The 16,911-nt window shown below is 41.9% G+C and overlaps 1 protein-coding gene across 3 annotated transcripts in view; it reads right to left on the reverse strand.

Annotated features, from left to right (window-relative positions):
* Positions 1-11,793, reverse strand: part of TMCC2 (transmembrane and coiled-coil domain family 2) — an 87,902-nt gene extending 76,109 nt beyond the window's left edge. The window contains exons 1-2 of one of the 3 annotated variants that reach the window (XM_079979235.1): positions 11,654-11,793; positions 11,047-11,268 (exon numbers count right to left, since the gene is read on the reverse strand). In XM_079979235.1, the coding sequence (XP_079835361.1) occupies positions 11,047-11,235 (189 nt within the window). In that variant the 5' untranslated portion in view covers positions 11,236-11,268; positions 11,654-11,793. The remainder of the gene's footprint in view (positions 1-11,046; positions 11,269-11,653) is intronic. The other 2 variants (XM_079979239.1, XM_079979238.1) reach the window with 2 other exon arrangements.
* Between the last annotated feature and the right edge of the window lie 5,118 nt (positions 11,794-16,911).

The following is a 16,911-nucleotide window of genomic DNA, read 5'->3' on the forward strand; positions in this document are numbered from 1 at the left end:
ATAGATCTGAATAAAATTTCCATAAGCTAATTTATATGCCTAGATGCAACAAACACTACAATTTAAACACTAATGCAATACATTTCACCATAGTGGGGTAGACTGTGAGCAGATGACCTGTGTGCTTGCTCAGTCGGCCCTCCATGTGCTCACTGTAGATGGGGAACTTCAGGGCCTCTGCTCGCTCTCCATGCAGTGATTCTCTTTCTTTAAGCCAGACTTCAGGCCAACTGAACAGTTTATAACCAGTATGAGGTTGGCCACAGTTCTTGAAGCAAAATCAAATGTGACCTGAAATGGTGCGTGTGTCTACGCTCGCACGCATGCCTTCCTTTATCCTCCTTAAATGTCACCTCAAACAGAAATGAAAGAAACTGCACACATCTGCCATCTGAAGTCCTGAGGAATTGTGACCTTTATATCTAATTAATTTACTTGTTTAACTCACACAAATCCACTTGGAAAAACTGGTTCTTCAAGATCCATGTGCTATTCCTCCTGAAAGGTTATTAAACATCACTGAACATTTACATGTCTTGAAATCCCACATACAGGTTTAGCAAAGTATTGTTTAAAGATTATTTATGTAATGTAATTTTTGCCCTCATGATCTCATGAAAGTGACCCCAAGGCAGGGTGTAGTAAAATATTAAACCATAACATGAATAGAAAAGACCATCAAACTAGCATCCGGTACAACACAGTATCATAATCGTGATTATGGCACAATTCTGTGTGAGCACCACAACAAGTGCAGGAGGCAAGAAGAAAGAGTTGCCAGCAAGCATGAAGTGTTGCAAAGGGTCCACTTACAAACATTGTGTTATCATAAGGGCGGCAGAATGATAAAGTTAACATTTAGCATAAGTTATAGAGCACAACACTCCATGCACCAAATGTTTGAGCATGCAAGAAAAGGACTGAAACCCACAATAGCAAACCAGACAGTGGCTGATAAATGATTTTACAGGGCGGTCACTAATCATGTCATTCCAGAGCCCAAGCTGGTACTGTTCATGCTGCCTGACAGCAAATATATTCAGGTAACCCGTAGGGGACTTGGCTCACCTTGACAATGACCTTCTAAGACTGAAAGGCAATAGCTTATTCTCCCGCAGGACACACATTTCAAGCATACTATGCAAGAGCTCTGACACTGGACATACTAATCTTCACGGGTAAAAAAGGGCAAATGTCACATCCACCCACTCCAGCTATCCCACAAGGCGAGACGTTAATGTCTCCTGACAGAAGTAGGCTTCTAATCTTCAGAGACGTCGAACCCTGAAACAGTATCTCCAGAATGGTGCCAGAGACAAAGACGGTAAATGGTTTTAAAACTAAGCTGAACACAGTTAACTATAGGTATTCAATGCTGCATTTTAATTTAGAGCTATCCAAGTACCATTCTGGGGATGATTTTCCTTTGCTATCCCTTCAGGTTTTGAAGTGCACAGCGAAGCAAGGAAAGGAGATCACCTATTTTCACAAAGCAAGGTTAGGAAATTTGTTTGCACATTTGTGCCAAATTCACAATATATTTGCAAGTTGATGGACTGCTGATAATTAACATAACCGGCACATTATTTTAACCAACATGGCAGATGCCAAATTGCAGATGGTGAAAAGACTGCATTTCTGCAACATTCTATTCCAAAATCAAACCACTCAAATGTGAAAAAGGTTAAGTCAGCTTCTGCAAAATATTTGTGGAAACTGAAAATGTATAATGATACATTGAGTTCCCTTTTAGTCCACTGCAAGCCCTTCAGCATTTTAGTTTTTACCATCTGGTTTATATGTTTATTGCTGCAACAATAGGAATAGAAACTTGCTACTTTTGTTTCCAAATGGAAGTTGGGCTTCTTGTGGGGTGCAAAACAAAATACTTATATATGTAATTATGTTGAAAAGCTTTGGCTCCAGGCCAAGGAGCAACAACACATTTGTGGATCCTTGTTATTTGGCTTCTAGTTCCTGATTCTAGTCTTCCTGCTATGCAGTGTTGAACCTTGCTTGAACTTCCTGTGATGTTGACATTGGACTCTTGCATGATTCTGTCATGTTTGAACCTAGACTAAACCTCTGTGTTTGAGCTTAATGTGTTTGAAACATACTGCATCTGCAACCCTGCCCTCATTGGTGAGTCCTTTGGTGAAGGTTCGTATCTCCTGCAATTGGGACCCTAGCACCTGAGGGTATTTCCTGGAGCATGACATCCTGCTTCACCGCCATCCCAACAAAAATCCCACCCCCGCTCGCCAATGCTTCTATTAGGCCCAGAAAAAAAGCTTCCATTGGTGCCAATGGGACTTGCTAATGGTGCATTTAGCATCCTGTCTAATGTGGCTCTCAGTTCCCACCTTAACAGTGTCAGGAAACAGGGTGAACAGCTATACTGCTACTATGCTGGAGAGTTGTCTGAGCCCATGATTTAACTGCAGGGGAGATTTTCCCAGCACAAAGTTTAAGTGCTCAGCTTGCAAAGAATTATGACAGCACCTTACAATGCAAAACATTCATAGTTATGTAAAAGAACAGGACCTGTACAGTCACGCTTAGATGAGGAAAGCAACGCTGTTCTCACTCTGGGCTTGGAGGGAGCCTGACTTGCACTTCACCAAGGACTAAATTATATTCTGTTACACTCAGCAAAATGTGCAAGAGAAGAATACACCCAAAACACACCAAAAAAATCTGCTAGCTTAAAACATTCAGGTCTTCATTTATTACAAAGACAGAATGCCTGTAAACACAAGAAAAAGAAAAATGAGACCCAAGGCTGTCATTTACTAAGTTTTCACTCAGAAGACTGCACTCAATCTTTATAAAGAAAAAATAGAGTGATGGTTGGTGTGTTAGAGTTTGGGCAGTGACTGCATAAGGCAGAGGTAGGGAACCAGTCTCCCTCCAAATGTTTCTGGAATACAACTCTATTTATGACCATTGGAAGTGAGGAGAGCATTGGGTCCCAACCTGTGCCACCCCGCCAGCTGCTACTGCAGAAGGTCCCATGTACAACCTCTGGCATTTCCTATTCAAGCAGATCAGAGAGCAGGTGGCAAGAAAGGCTCTGGTGTGAGATGCTGGGGGAATGATGCTGGTGGCCAGAGGAGACAGTGCTGGGCTGGATAGATGGACAGTCTGGCCTGGTATAAGGCAGCTTCCTATGAAAATTAAGACGGTCACTGCCACTGGGCAGCAGTCAAGAGGAAGGAGGACCATAACAGAAGGAAACACAAGGTTACAGAGACTCAGGGGCTGCTATGTCAACAGGAGCCTGCAGCCCACAACCAAACTTCAGGAAATCCACAACCAAACATCATGCAACCCATAGCATCCTCCAGCTCTTCAGAGTAATGGAAGCGGGTGAGGAAGCAGAGAGAGATGGGGTGACACAGAGGAAGATCAAGGGATAACAGAGAGAGTAATGCAATATTGTGCACTTCTACTATTTTTGGCTGCCGCTCCACTCTCCATCAGATGTGTGCCCACCTGCAGTTCTAACTCCTGGTTGCCTTTTCCAGTGAGTTAAATGGACCTTCATAGGAAAAAGGTCCTCCATCTTTTCTTTAAACTATCCCCACTCCTAGCAAAATTAGCAGGCATGTAAAAATGGGAATATTTGTTTGCTTTCTAGAAGCACTTTGCCTCAAGCTGGCAACAAAGGTTCACTTTGTGGAATCACTCAATGCTTCATGCCCAGATCTTCACTCTAAGGATTCTGCAAGGTGCATATTTTTAGTTGCAGAAATCCCAAATGAACTTGTGGCCTGCTATTAGCAATGTGTTTTTTAATCTCTGGGAGATGCTACTGGGAAAAATTGGGATATGTCACAACATCTGGGAGAAGGTTGCCAAAAAATTATATTGACAGCAGATCAGTAAAAGCTTGGCCAGCAGTTAGAAACCAATTCTCCATAGGACTTTCAATTCTCCCTTTAGTAAAGTGAAGGGGTGTGCATTTATTTATGACACTGAATTTATTATGAACTCAGGCATCCTGTTGCTGAGCTTATAACTGCTGCCCATCCAATCTTAGGCAGAATTAGGTCATCCATCTGCTGTTGTGGCTTGCCAGGACTTTTTCCTAGTCCATTTCTGCTCTAAAAGGCTTGCTCATCACCAGATGATTTGAACTTTTATTTGGATAAAGGTATGTACGCAACCCTGTACTCTCTCCTCCCCAATCACAGGAGAACAGATTCTTTCCTGCTAAGGATCCAGCAGATCAATTAAAGTCTGAATGTTTTGCAACAAAGAGGGTGCATATTTTTACAACAGCACCTTTGTTATTAAATTAACAGATCAAACCCAGCTTTAACCAAGGAGGTGAATGTGGAGCTATTGATACAATGCTGAAATAGAGAGATCTATGAATGAAGGTCCAGGCTCAGTTCCCAATATGTCAGTTAAAAGGGCACCCTGGGCAGAATTTAACAAAAGGAGTTGTATGAATGAGCCTCCGTGGGATTCCACTTTTGGAGAAAATGGATGCATGAATAGTCCCATGCTTCTGCTTTCCAGAGCAAAGTTTAATATGCTGAAAGCAGACCTATGCATCTCTTGAATGCTGACATGTGGATTTTAAGTGCTTTGCTGGTCATGAGCTTTTGGCAAATGCCTGATCCTGCCACCCCCTGGAGCTGGCTGCATGGAGGGAGACTTGTCAGTCCTGTCCACTTCTGCAGCACATGCATCTCAAAATGCAAGCTACAACTTGCAGCAGAAAGTAGGAATGCAGACTTACTTGTTCACTCTCATCATTGTGAGCTGTAAAACAGGGATGGGGAACCTATGGCCCTCCAAATGTTGCTGGAGTACCATCACCATCATCACTGACCTTTGGCTATTCTGGCTGATTGGAGCTGAACAACATCTGGAGAGGTATGGTTTCTCCATCCCTGTTATAAAGTGTTAAACAGCCGTGTGTCAGACTTCTTTCCATTCTTTCCCACTGTTACCTATTCTGATCCAAGTGGTTCTCAAACTTTCTCCCCCACAGACCACTTGAAAGATGCAGAATAACCACTTAACGATTTTTCTGCCTATCTTAGCATTTATAATCCACCATGCTAAACGCTGCATGGTTTTTAAGTGTATTCTTATTGCTTGTTTTATTTCTTATGTTGTATTACGGTTTGAATTAATTAAAAACCAATATGGATATTCAGTGTAATGGATGTGCTCTCTCCCATCTTCAACCACAAATCTACAGACATGGATCACCTGAGTGAAGCTCTTGGACCACTGGTGATCTATGGGCTGTGGTCTGAGAACCCCTGAAATAGATGATAAATAACATGGGCAACAAGACAGTACCCTGTGGGACACAGGGGGACAGAGCAGAAGTCCCACAATGCACCCTCTGGTTGAAGTATTGAAGGTAGGAGTCAAACCACCGAAACTTGCCCCCCCCACCCAATGTCCCAATCAACTGAGCCCCTCCAGATGGATACCATAGTGAATGGTATTAAAAGTCACCGAGCTGGTCTAGGAGAATCAACAGGGTAGCATTCCTCCTGCCTCTCAATAAAGTTAATCAATAAGGCCAACCAAGGCTGTTTCAGTATCAAATTCAAGCCTCAAACTAGATGGAAATGAGTCCAGATGATTGGCTTCATACAGATATGTATTCAGCTGGCCATTCACCATCCTCTCTATTACCTTGCCTATGAAAGGAACATTCACAACTGGGTAGCAGTTATCCAATATCTCAAGTTCAGAAACTTCAAATTTATATACAAATTTGATGATGATGATGATGATGATGATGATATCTGCCCAGGAGAGTAATTCTGAGAAAAATCATACAAAGCTCCAGTGATAAATCTTTAGTGTACACATAGCACACATGTAAAAAGGGACTACATCTAATCCAAGCACTGTAACTCCTGCCTTGGTAACATTCCTACCTACTAACTGGTTTATCAACCAGTTACTAGGATTGATGCTGTGCTGGGATAGTATACCAACTATTCGCTCAAGGTGTTAGATTATTATTGGAAGAAGTTCTGTGCTTAATACTTAGTGAAGTATTGATTATAAGAGTTGTATTAACATAGGAGAGAATAAAGCGTTAAAAAGGCATTTTGTATTTGTCTGCGCTCGGAGCTATAGAAAGGAGACTACAGGTGATAACTGGCTGCTTTATAACGTCTATGTTTGGTTTGGTTCAAGGATTCATTTCAACTATATACAAAATCTGGCTTGAAGCTTCCTCAGGTTTCAGGGCAGCACTACTAGTTCCACTGCCAAGCCTATGGCACGCTGCACGGGGCTGCAACTCTGACGCAGTGAACTGAGCAAAACAGAAGGTGAGGGGTGGGGGGAGCACTGAATTTTGGCCTTACACAGGGCGCCACTGAAAACTGAAATACCAAAGTATGCCCCTGGCTTCATTTAAGTGCAATCTGGCTCAATAAACTTGGTGAGAGCAGAATTAGGATATGGTAACCAATGATGAAATTTGGAGGAAAAACTAGTCCAAAGCTACCGGTACCTTAAAGTCCTTATCTGTGCAAATTAGGAAGCTGTATTTGAAATTGGTCCATGGCTGGTACTTAATTTATTTATTTCATAAAATTGACTGTAAACCAAAACCTCAACAAAGTATACAAAAAGATAAAACAAAACAAAAAAACTTTTGAAAAATATTTTAAAACATACAAATAGTTAAAATCATAAAACAGATTAAAATTTACAACTTTGTGAGCATCTGGGTAGGGTTGTCTAAACAAGAATGTTTTCAGCATGCGCCGAAGAAAATACAGTGAAGGTACTTGCTTGATATCAAAAGACAGAGTTCCAAAATCTCAAGACAGTTCTCTTTTGTGTGCAAGATTTGTCCCCTCTGTGTTAGAAGGGGTGTGGAATTATAGGCTCCTATCAACACCTGTGGTGGAACTGCCCCAAATTTGGGGGCAGTTTGGGGGGTGACAGGTTTTGCTGAAATTGTTCTCCTTACTGATCAGCTGGTCCCATTATCTCCATAGCTACCTTTCTAAAATGTTTTTAGATATTACAAATCAGGAACTCATCACACAATTCTTAGTAGGTCCTCTGCTACCAGTATTACATTTTGGAAAACTTTTAATTTATGCAATCTTTCTTTTTTGTATAGTAAAGTAGGACACTTAACCCTATTGGGGGGGTGAGGAGTAACACGAATTTAAGGTAGCCAGAGGACAAAGCACACATGATGCATTTTTCACAATACAGTATGGTTCTATCTCTTATACAAACAAAACAGAATATAACCAACCTGTTCTTCCAGTGTATTCAAGTATTTGGTTACGACATATACGGTAACCCTAGTCTCAGCCAGGGAGATAATTATTTATTATTATATTTTGATATTTACATATGTCTTTGCTTTTCTTACTCTGCTCTGTATTGTAAAATATATTGCTTATTTATTGTTTTATGTTTGCTTGAAATAAAAATGCAAACAGCATTCCTTTTTAGTTCCATCAGGCATTCGAACCATGAAATTATGAAAAATTGCAAAATCAAATATAATCAATATTCAATCATTAATAGATTGGCTACCCTGATATTAAAAATTGGGCCTGGGTGAATGGCTGCACTTTTGGTAATTCAGCTCTACTTTTTAGCTTGTGTAAACTAACACAGTTCTTCTGAAGACAATGAGTTACAGCCATCTGTGTTTCCTGCTTCACTACATTATTGTTTCATACTATAAAATGGAGAACCCAGATGCTTCTTCATTTTTGCAAAGCATGGCAAAAAAAAAGAAAGGAAAAGGAAAACACCACACATACTAAGTGCAATTATTGCTAAGTGCTAATTGTTATTACTGACCATTATGTTATCAACGGAGGAGAACATTTTTTCATGCATTAGCATATAATGGGATTCTGAAAAAACACACTCATTTTGGTCTCTTATCTTGTTCTTTTCAAGAAAAAGGCATAATAAATAATTAGCATTCCATATCCCTTCTGGTCATAGTTTGTTCCATGTTCCAGTTAAATACTGGAATTGGAAGGAAATTGTTCCTTTTGTTTTTCTTTGATGCCACTGCTATTCCTAGTACATTAAGTCTAGCACAGCACTATTTGAAATTTCCTGATACTCCCTAAAATGCCATTTGTGCCTCTCCCATTCCAAGAAGCAATAAAAGGTCTGCAGTGAAACTTACTAAATAGCCTCCTAAACAGCAGCCAACTCTAATCTATATATTGCATCACCTGTGGATGCTCTTGCTCTCTGGACTTAGTACAGCCAAAGAAAAAGCATCCCAGGGGAGTGAGCAGGGGCCATTTTCTGACTGTAAATGTGTTTAATCCTATCAGAGGAGATGAACATTCCTTGTTGATCTCCTTAGTGGCTGCTGCAATGGGTGACTGCTGTGTATTCAACAGGTTATGTTCAGGGCACTAAGTCCTGCTTCAGCTCAACAAAGACCCACTGTAGCCAAATTGCTTCAGTTGCCGCAGCCTGAATAGTAAGAGAGGCCTCTACTGATCAGCCTAACACAAGGAGAATTACACTGACGCAAACTATGGTAAGTGTGGTTGTATATTAAGCAGGACTGACATTATACCGGTCAATCTATTTGCCCCTCCTGTCCACAGCTCTGGCTGGCAGTGGCTCTCTAGGGTCTCAGGGAGAGAGGCCTTTCCCATTACCTGCTGCTTGATCCTTTTAACTGCAGGTGCAAGGAACTGAACCAGGGGCTTTCTGCACTCAGAGCAGGTGTTCTGCCCTTGCATCCAATTTGGAAGCTGCAGCTAGTGCAAAATGTAGCTGCTAGAAGGCTCAAGGGGGAATTCACCTCTGCACGTGTTACAACAGTGATGCAAGGTGTGCACTGGCTGGCTATTAGCTACCAAGCCAGGTTCATGATTTTGCTGTTGACATTTTAAAGCCCTAAATGATTTGGGATCAGTGGGCTTAGCGAACTGTATTCCGTGGTACAGACCAAGTCAAAATTTAAGCATCTCCAAGGAAACCCTGCTGGTTGTTCTACAACCAACAAATTGTCACCTGGTGACAACATGGAAGAGGGCTTTCTCAGTGGTCACACTCACACTTTCTCCAGAGGCAGCAGTAACTAGTTTTAAATGTTTTTTAAATACAAATATGTTTACCCAAACTTTCCTGGACTTTGTTACCTAATTTTGCAACTTTCTACTTTTTATGCACAGTTTAGTTTTACCTATGAGATATAGTTTTAGTCAGCTACTTAAAGGTTGCATTCGATTGTTGTATATTTATATTCATTTCTGTTGATTTTTGAAAGTTATATTTTAAGTGAACAACTTGAAGACTACTTTTTCTATTAAACATTTGATCACTAAATAAATAAGCAATTCTTCCCATTGCCTTCCAAAGCTGCCTCTGCAGAATTATTTCTATTAGAACAGCAGCAAGGATCTCCTGTTGAGGTCAAGCAAAAAAAAGCTTGCAGCCATGCAATTTTAGAAGAAAAGTCCACAGATATTACAAGCATATCTAAGATCAGCCTTCACTGATGCCTTCCAGATGTTTTGGACTACAACTCTCATAAACATGTCAACATAGGTAATCCAAAATACTTGGAGGTTACCTGGCTGGTGAAGGTTGCCTAACATTGTGACATAATAGTGACCAAATCGAAAAGCGACAGGAACAACTTTCTCCCACTATATAAATGTTTTTTTCCTGCTTGGTTGTCTGGAGGGGAGTCTTACTTTCCAAAGGTGACTAAATCACTATGTAGAAGTCTACAAAAACATAGCATTAGAACTTCCACTTGAGTGTAATCTTTTGCACACTTTGTCTATACACTTTAAACTGCTTTACCAAACAGGTTAATAAATATCACTCTATTTTTACAGAAGCAAAGTGACTCAACAGCACACACACGAGGAGGCAGCTGTGAATGCTGGGAAATTCCTGAACCGCAAGCCAATAAACCATTCATACAGATTATACTCATCACACAACCCTTAACGCATAGTACTGCTCAGAAGAGCTATTTTGCATAATGTGTCTGTGTCATAGCTGTGTATAAAAGTTCTATTTTATCACTGATAAAGATTTCTTCAGATGCATTTTGCGACCACATAAAGATTTACATGGCTACATTGTAAGGTAAAAGGAAGCTTTGAATTGTATCGTGCAATGGATATATATATATATATAAGTGTTGGTTCACCCCAATGGCCCTTTAAGATCCAGCATCCTACCTGTGACCACGTACAATATTAAAGGTTTGGGAGAAACCAAAGAACAAGATACAACAATTATAACAGAATGAACGATTTCCTGACATTCACACTTGGCTTCTAGCAAGCCTGAGACGAAGCTGCATGCCTGAACCATTTTGGCAAAGAAATAAACATGTGAAATGTCCCTGTTATGCTATTGGCTGTTACGACACCTCACGGCATTATGCCAAAGGCATACAACTGGGCATAAATTGACACAAAGAGAGAACAAATAACAGTAAGTCATAGTTCTTATGGAACAGCCACTGGGCAAAATCTGAAACTAGATACTATTAAGAGCGCAATCAAATGTGCTAGATACTATTAAGAGCACAATCTGTCAACCAAAGAGTAAGTCCAACTGAATTCAACAGGACTCACTTCTAGGCCTGGAGTCCAAATACATTTATAATAAAAATGATTGTGCAACACAGGTATTCAAAAAACATTGAATCTGATTGAATCAACACTGTCTGCACCAGTGCTGGGATGCATTACAAAAAAAATTATCTGTATAATAGGAATATGGCAAAGATGACTTAAAGGTGGACCAATATTATTTATATGAGTGTAAGGAATTCTCACACCAGGAACTTGCCAGGCAAGTTGGCTAGTTTTACCATTTGGTAAACATTGGGTTGACTGACATGCCTTCAAAAAGACAGCTCATAAATGTGGCACCTGTAATATTTTTGCAGCTGTCAATAATTTAAATGTCTGCCAGTTGGAAACTGGAATGTGCCTTCCAAGCAGCAATAAAACAAAACAAATGAAAATATGCCTTCTTTTCTTTTTCTTTCAATAGGGAGATGGACCTACCAAAGCTTACCTTTAAATCAGGAGGCTTACTCCGGGTAACAGGATGGGGCGGAGGGTTTGGATTGGAGGCAGCCAAATCTGACAGGGCGGCAGCTGAATCCCCAGCCTTGGCATCCATGGTGGACAGGACAGGGGCATCTTCAGCCCCAGCAGAGTCTTCGTCTGATTGCTGCAGCTCATCCGATTTGCACCTCTTCATGCTGGGTGAGAGGTCGGGCTTGCCCTTCTGCTTCTTGAAAGCATTTACAGATGAAAAACAGAGGGAAAGAGATGGGGAAGGGGGGGAGAGAGAGAGGAGAGGAGAGGACCAGACAGGCTTGATCACCACTGAAGACTGAAGTTCATTTCACCTGTGAGATGCAGGGAGCCAGACAGGCCATAGGGAGGAGGAGCTGGGGAGAAGATGCCTCCATCCAAACTCACTGCATTGGGTAGAAGCAGGAGTGGAACCACCACCATTACCACTAGCACCACTACCCCCTCCCCCAAATTAAAACTTTGGCTGCAGCCACATCTGCAAAAGGCAGTGGCTGGAATTTGATGGGGTGCGTGTGCAGATGCCATGGATTGATACTCACCCCCTCCCTCCTTCTCTCCCTCCTGGCAATGCTACTCACTGTTTAGGAAAGCAAACGAGAGCCTCGGCTCTCCGCGCCGCCTTGCAGGGCTGCAAATTCCCATCCGATGAGTGCATGTCTTCTCCCTTTCATTCAATGTCCCGGACAGCTGCTCTCTGTCTGCCTTGCTATCTCCCCAGCCAGCCAGCCAGCCAGCCAGCCAGCCAGCCGCCGGCCGACCCACCCTCTCCCTCTCTCACCCTGAGAACCCACTTCACGCCGCTCCTGCCCAGGCTCAAGAGCAAATCCCTCAGCCTAACCCACCCATCTAAGCCAGCCGGCTTGATAGTCTGACTGACAGCCGGGCAGGGCCAATCAGAGCCCGAGCCCGATCTGGAGAGCGGCAGGAGGCAGTCCCCGCCGGGCACTTTCCAGGCTTGGTTGGCCGGTGCCCCTCCGCTTTCCCCGCCTCGCCCCCGTGCCGGCCCCCGCCCGCTTCCCGGGAGCTGTCGATGGGGGAATGGTGCTGCACAGGGCTGCGGCTTTGCAGTGCAGGCAGCCGCCGTCCTCGCAGCCTTGCGGAGGCTGGGAGTGGGGGGGAGCGGGAGGCCGAGGAGCCGGTGGCTGTATCGGCGAGGCGCTTCCGCCGTGCGTAGGGACTCCTCGCAGGACCCCCGCCCGGCGCTGCTTGTGGGAACGTGGCGAACGGTCTCCGTGATGCATCAGGAGGAGGAGAAGCGCCACCTCTCCCATTGCCATGGGAACTCCTCCCACCACCTCGCTCCGGGCCGGGGGCTGGTTTTGCATTTAATCCGTCAGCAGGTTCCACCCAAGGACTACGTTGCAGCCTCATCAACTTGATTTCCTTCCTACTATTATTATTATTATTATCATCATCACAATTGCCTTTATTACCGTTGTTGTTGTGCCTGTGCATTTCTGACACGCAGACATCATCGATGTTTTCGATTCCTGAGGACGCACAGATTCCAAGCGTTTTCTCTTTCTTCCCCCTTTCTTTTCTTCTTCGTCTTTTCCTCCTTTAGGAAAGGACGGAAGTCTATTTTCTAAACTTGTTTTTCAGCCTTACACAGGCCTCTAACTCGCACTCTTTCATTTTGTCTCGAGACTGCCGCTTTCGAAATCTCTCTCTCTCCCTCTCTGTCAGACTGCGATGTACCAGAATCTGTGCAGAATAGAGACTCGTCCCCAGACTTTGTCAAAACCACACAATATTTGGCCTTTGCAAAAGGAAAAAAGGGAAAATCTTATTTGTATCCTGTGCTCACCCCCACCAACAAGAAGCTCAAGGCAGCATACATGGGTTTCCTCCCACTAGTGGACAAGGGTGGGTATTCCTTTCTTTAAAAGCTGGGCAGTCTGTGATGTATTGTAGGCTCTCTATGATGTACTTCCTACAATCTCCCACTTTGTCTCTGATCCAGCCTACTCTATACAATCCTAAAAGAAAAAGGTCATATGCAAAGGAGGCCTAAAATAAAAAAGCAGGTGTCAGCAATATGTGACTCAGTGTTCTGTCTGTAAGTAACATCCTCTTGGAATTGTGTTACCCTTTCATTTGCCTCTTTGTTATTTGACATATATCAGTGTTTGTTGGTGTATATAATTTGAAACACAATGATACTCCATTTGCATATTGTGATACATTTGTAGGACATCAAAGGCTACACCTGAATCCAGTGATGACAGAGGCATTTGCTGCTTCGGCAACAAAAACCTTGGGTACCAGGCAGTCTTGTTCTGCTCCTAAGCATGATGATAACCTTTGCTGACCCTAAATTTGTGAATTGCTATAACTATAGATCTGCCTTTTAAAATGCTCACAAGCTTTGTGGTCCAGGCAGAAAATGGTAGCACATTATAATCAATAACTTCAGACTATTGTTTGAGGCTGATGATGAGTTCAGAACAGAAGACCAAGTCTAGTACTCCCACACTATCTTTTTAATTTTGATTAAGCCCCATGGGCTGCTGTGCTAAACTACACATTCTAGAAAAATGCAATATAATTCAATGAAGTAAGTTTAGAGAAGGTGGCTTGAGAACCATAGCCTTGATTATGTGATGAGCCACTGTGCAGAACTGGGGTGAAGGGCATTTATGATGTGGCATTGGCAATAAATTCCATTTCCTTGCAGAGTCGTGACCCACCATGGTATGTAATTGCATAATTAGCTGTTCAGGTCACCACACCACTGTAGTAGTTCAATACTAACGCTATACTGAAAACAGCCATTTTGACCAAATATGGTATAGTGGCATTTTGACCACTGCAATGTCAAATGTGTTAGTGTAAACTTACTTATCCAAGATTTGGAAAAATAAACATTTATTATAGGAGTGTAACTGAAAAGAAAAATAGCTGAATGGACTTGCCGCACTCACTTATCAAATGCAATACATCTGTGGCTCTGCCCAGTGCAGTCACTCTGGCCATCACTGCATCAGAATGTCTGACTACCTCTGATCTGCGTATGTGAGGTTTCCACCCTTATTGTAGTCCATACAGGTAGATAGACTGCTAATATTTTCAGAAGATCTGAACCTTCACCATAAAAACCATTAAATGCTAAATCCATGGGATCCTAGTTGTGTAAATATGGTCATGTATTTATTTTTATTTCTTTGCAATGGTACTGTGCCATATTGGCTCCACAGAACAAACCACACAAAAAAGCCTAATGCATAAATAATTTAAATCAGACTGCTTTGATATAAGCCATCTTAGTCCCGTGAAAGTCATTGAAACAAATTTAATTGGTCTGTGAACGGCCATCACTGTAAAGTGATTCAATCAGGGCTGGTCCCACCGTGCACCAAGGAGAAGCAGGTTGTTTCAGCAGAGAATCAAAAGAGATAAAGGGAGGAATGTCTGGATAGGGTAGCAAAACATTTTGCAATTAAAAGATGTATTTTTATTATCATAATTATTCGATTGTATTTGGCTGCCCATCAATATAATTGCCTAGGCAGTGTGCAAAATGCAATATATTAAAATAAAATAATTAAAAATATGTCAGTAAAAATGACATAAAAGCAGCAGAGACAGAGTAAAACAATTTACAACTCAGTTGGCACAATGACAATTCAATGGAGAATATCTTCTTTGGTGCCTTCAACTGCCACTAGGTAGGCCCAATGATGAGCCCTCACCAGTGTTTTGTTGCACTCGACTAGTTTTCCTTCACTCACATTTAAGCCATCTTCTAGCTTATTTCCTTGTCTTAGCTCTGGAGTATATCAGGGAGCCAAGTGGGCTCCATGAAGCAGGAGAGGGTGCTTAGCAGCGATCATATCAATGGCCTGAGCCATCCAAATGCTCCAGCAGTTGGCCAGGGCTTCAGCAGGAGCGTCAGTCATACCAGCTGGGAAATTCTCAGCTTATCTTACTTATTTTTCCCCTGAAGTGGAAGCCCAAGTGCTTTTGGCAGCAATTTGATCAGGGGAAAACTAATTAAGGGCTTCATATCATCCTGTGGCCATAATATGAGGTTTCAGTGCTTTCACATAAATTGATTGATTCACTGAGAAAACTGCTTCAACAGACCGCAGAATGACCTGTTTCATCCAAAGGAAAGAGCTCTGATGAAAATGAACCATGATGGATACATAAGCTCCTCTCATCTTATTTTAAAGCATTTCCTGTTTCTGAGTAGTGCAAGTTATGTCAGCACAGAACAGATGTGTTCTAGTAGGTGGTCTCATTGGCTTGACTATTTCTGTAAAGAGTTATTTTTACATGCATAGCTCTAATATAGCTTTATAAGCATATTCATTAGTCTGCATGAAGGCTGAAGCCTTAATGTGCCTGCTGCATAATTCACTTTTAAATTTAAGGCATTGAGACAGCAGGGTACTTTACCAGGTTGACAGAGATAACCTCCTATGAAAGGGCCTTGGGGACATTCACTTCATTAAATTTAATACAAAAGGCTCCTGCTTGGAGCTCCTTAGCATTGATTTTGTTATACAGGAAAAATCTAGGGCAATTGTACAGGCAAGTGTCGATAATACCTGGCCTCCTGTTTTGTTTTGTTTTTCTGGAGTGCTTGACCTCACCTACATCCATGTTTGCCAATGAGAAACTATTTTCATATCCCATAAAACTGATCTAAGGTGCCCCACTGAGGATTAACTAGTTGTTATTAGTCTAAATGATCAGCTATGGGGAAGAGGTAGGGTGTTATAGAATGCGATTTTACCCTCTCCCAGCCCTATGACCAAATACATTTGAGGGCAATATCACTCAACAGAACATTCTCTTTCAGATCATGCAGCTGTCCCAGTAGGTAAAACCCAAAATTTAGATCCCACCTCTTCTATTCCGACATACCCATTTTCTTTCCATCTCCATACATATAAAGATTCAGGGAGATAGTGTTTCTTAAGTTTATATTATGTAATCATTTGGGAACTGCCAAATCTGTTCCACATACTGTAGCAGGGTTTCCTAAACTTGTGTCTGGATTCCTTTCCTACATGCCATAAATTTAACAGGAGGAGCAGATGGGCAAATGAGACATATCCACCACCAAGAGAGTCTAGGGGTTGCAAGCATGTCTGTTTTCAAGAGGACACGTATCTAAGGAGTCTTAGCTAAACAGCTCCAAACCATGCATGCCCTTGGGTGAAGCACTCTGAGGTCCAAACAAGAGCTCTCAATTCAACAGAGAGTTAAGCACTTATACAGTGAAATCTTAAGCATACTTACTCAGAGGTAAGTCCCTCTGAGTTCAATAGGAATTACTACTAAATGTTTTTCGGATTTAAATCTTAAATCAATGGGCCCAAGTGTTCTTAACTCATGTTGCATTTTAAATGGTTTTATTCAGTACCTTCATATGATAATAGCTTTCCAGACAGAGGCAAAATTCTACCCATTGTCTGCTCTTTAGGTCTCAGAGAGAAAAAATGTGCTTTTAGATTATAATGTAGAGGCTTCACAAACAATATGATAAAAAGCATTGAACAATAAGTGCCTCTTACTGAGAGTATTTATACCAAGTATCACTAGCTACTTAAATGGGAACGCAAAGGAAACAAAATACTGATATTTCTTAAAGGCTGTGTACAAACTATACATTCAAAGCACATTCAAAACACATTCTTCCCCTCAAAGAATTCTGGACAGTGTAGTTTACTTCCCACAGAGTTACAATTCCCAGCTACTCTTAACAAATTACAGTGCCCAGCATGCTTTGAGAGAAACAATGTGCTTTAAAGGTATAGCGTGCCCACAGCCTTATTGTCATCTGATGGAATAAGTTCTACTTCCTTTGCCTCTAAGAGCTATCACC

Source organism: Podarcis cretensis, assembly GCF_951804945.1.
Source record: "Podarcis cretensis genome assembly, chromosome: 6".
Lineage (NCBI taxonomy): Eukaryota > Metazoa > Chordata > Lepidosauria > Squamata > Lacertidae > Podarcis > Podarcis cretensis.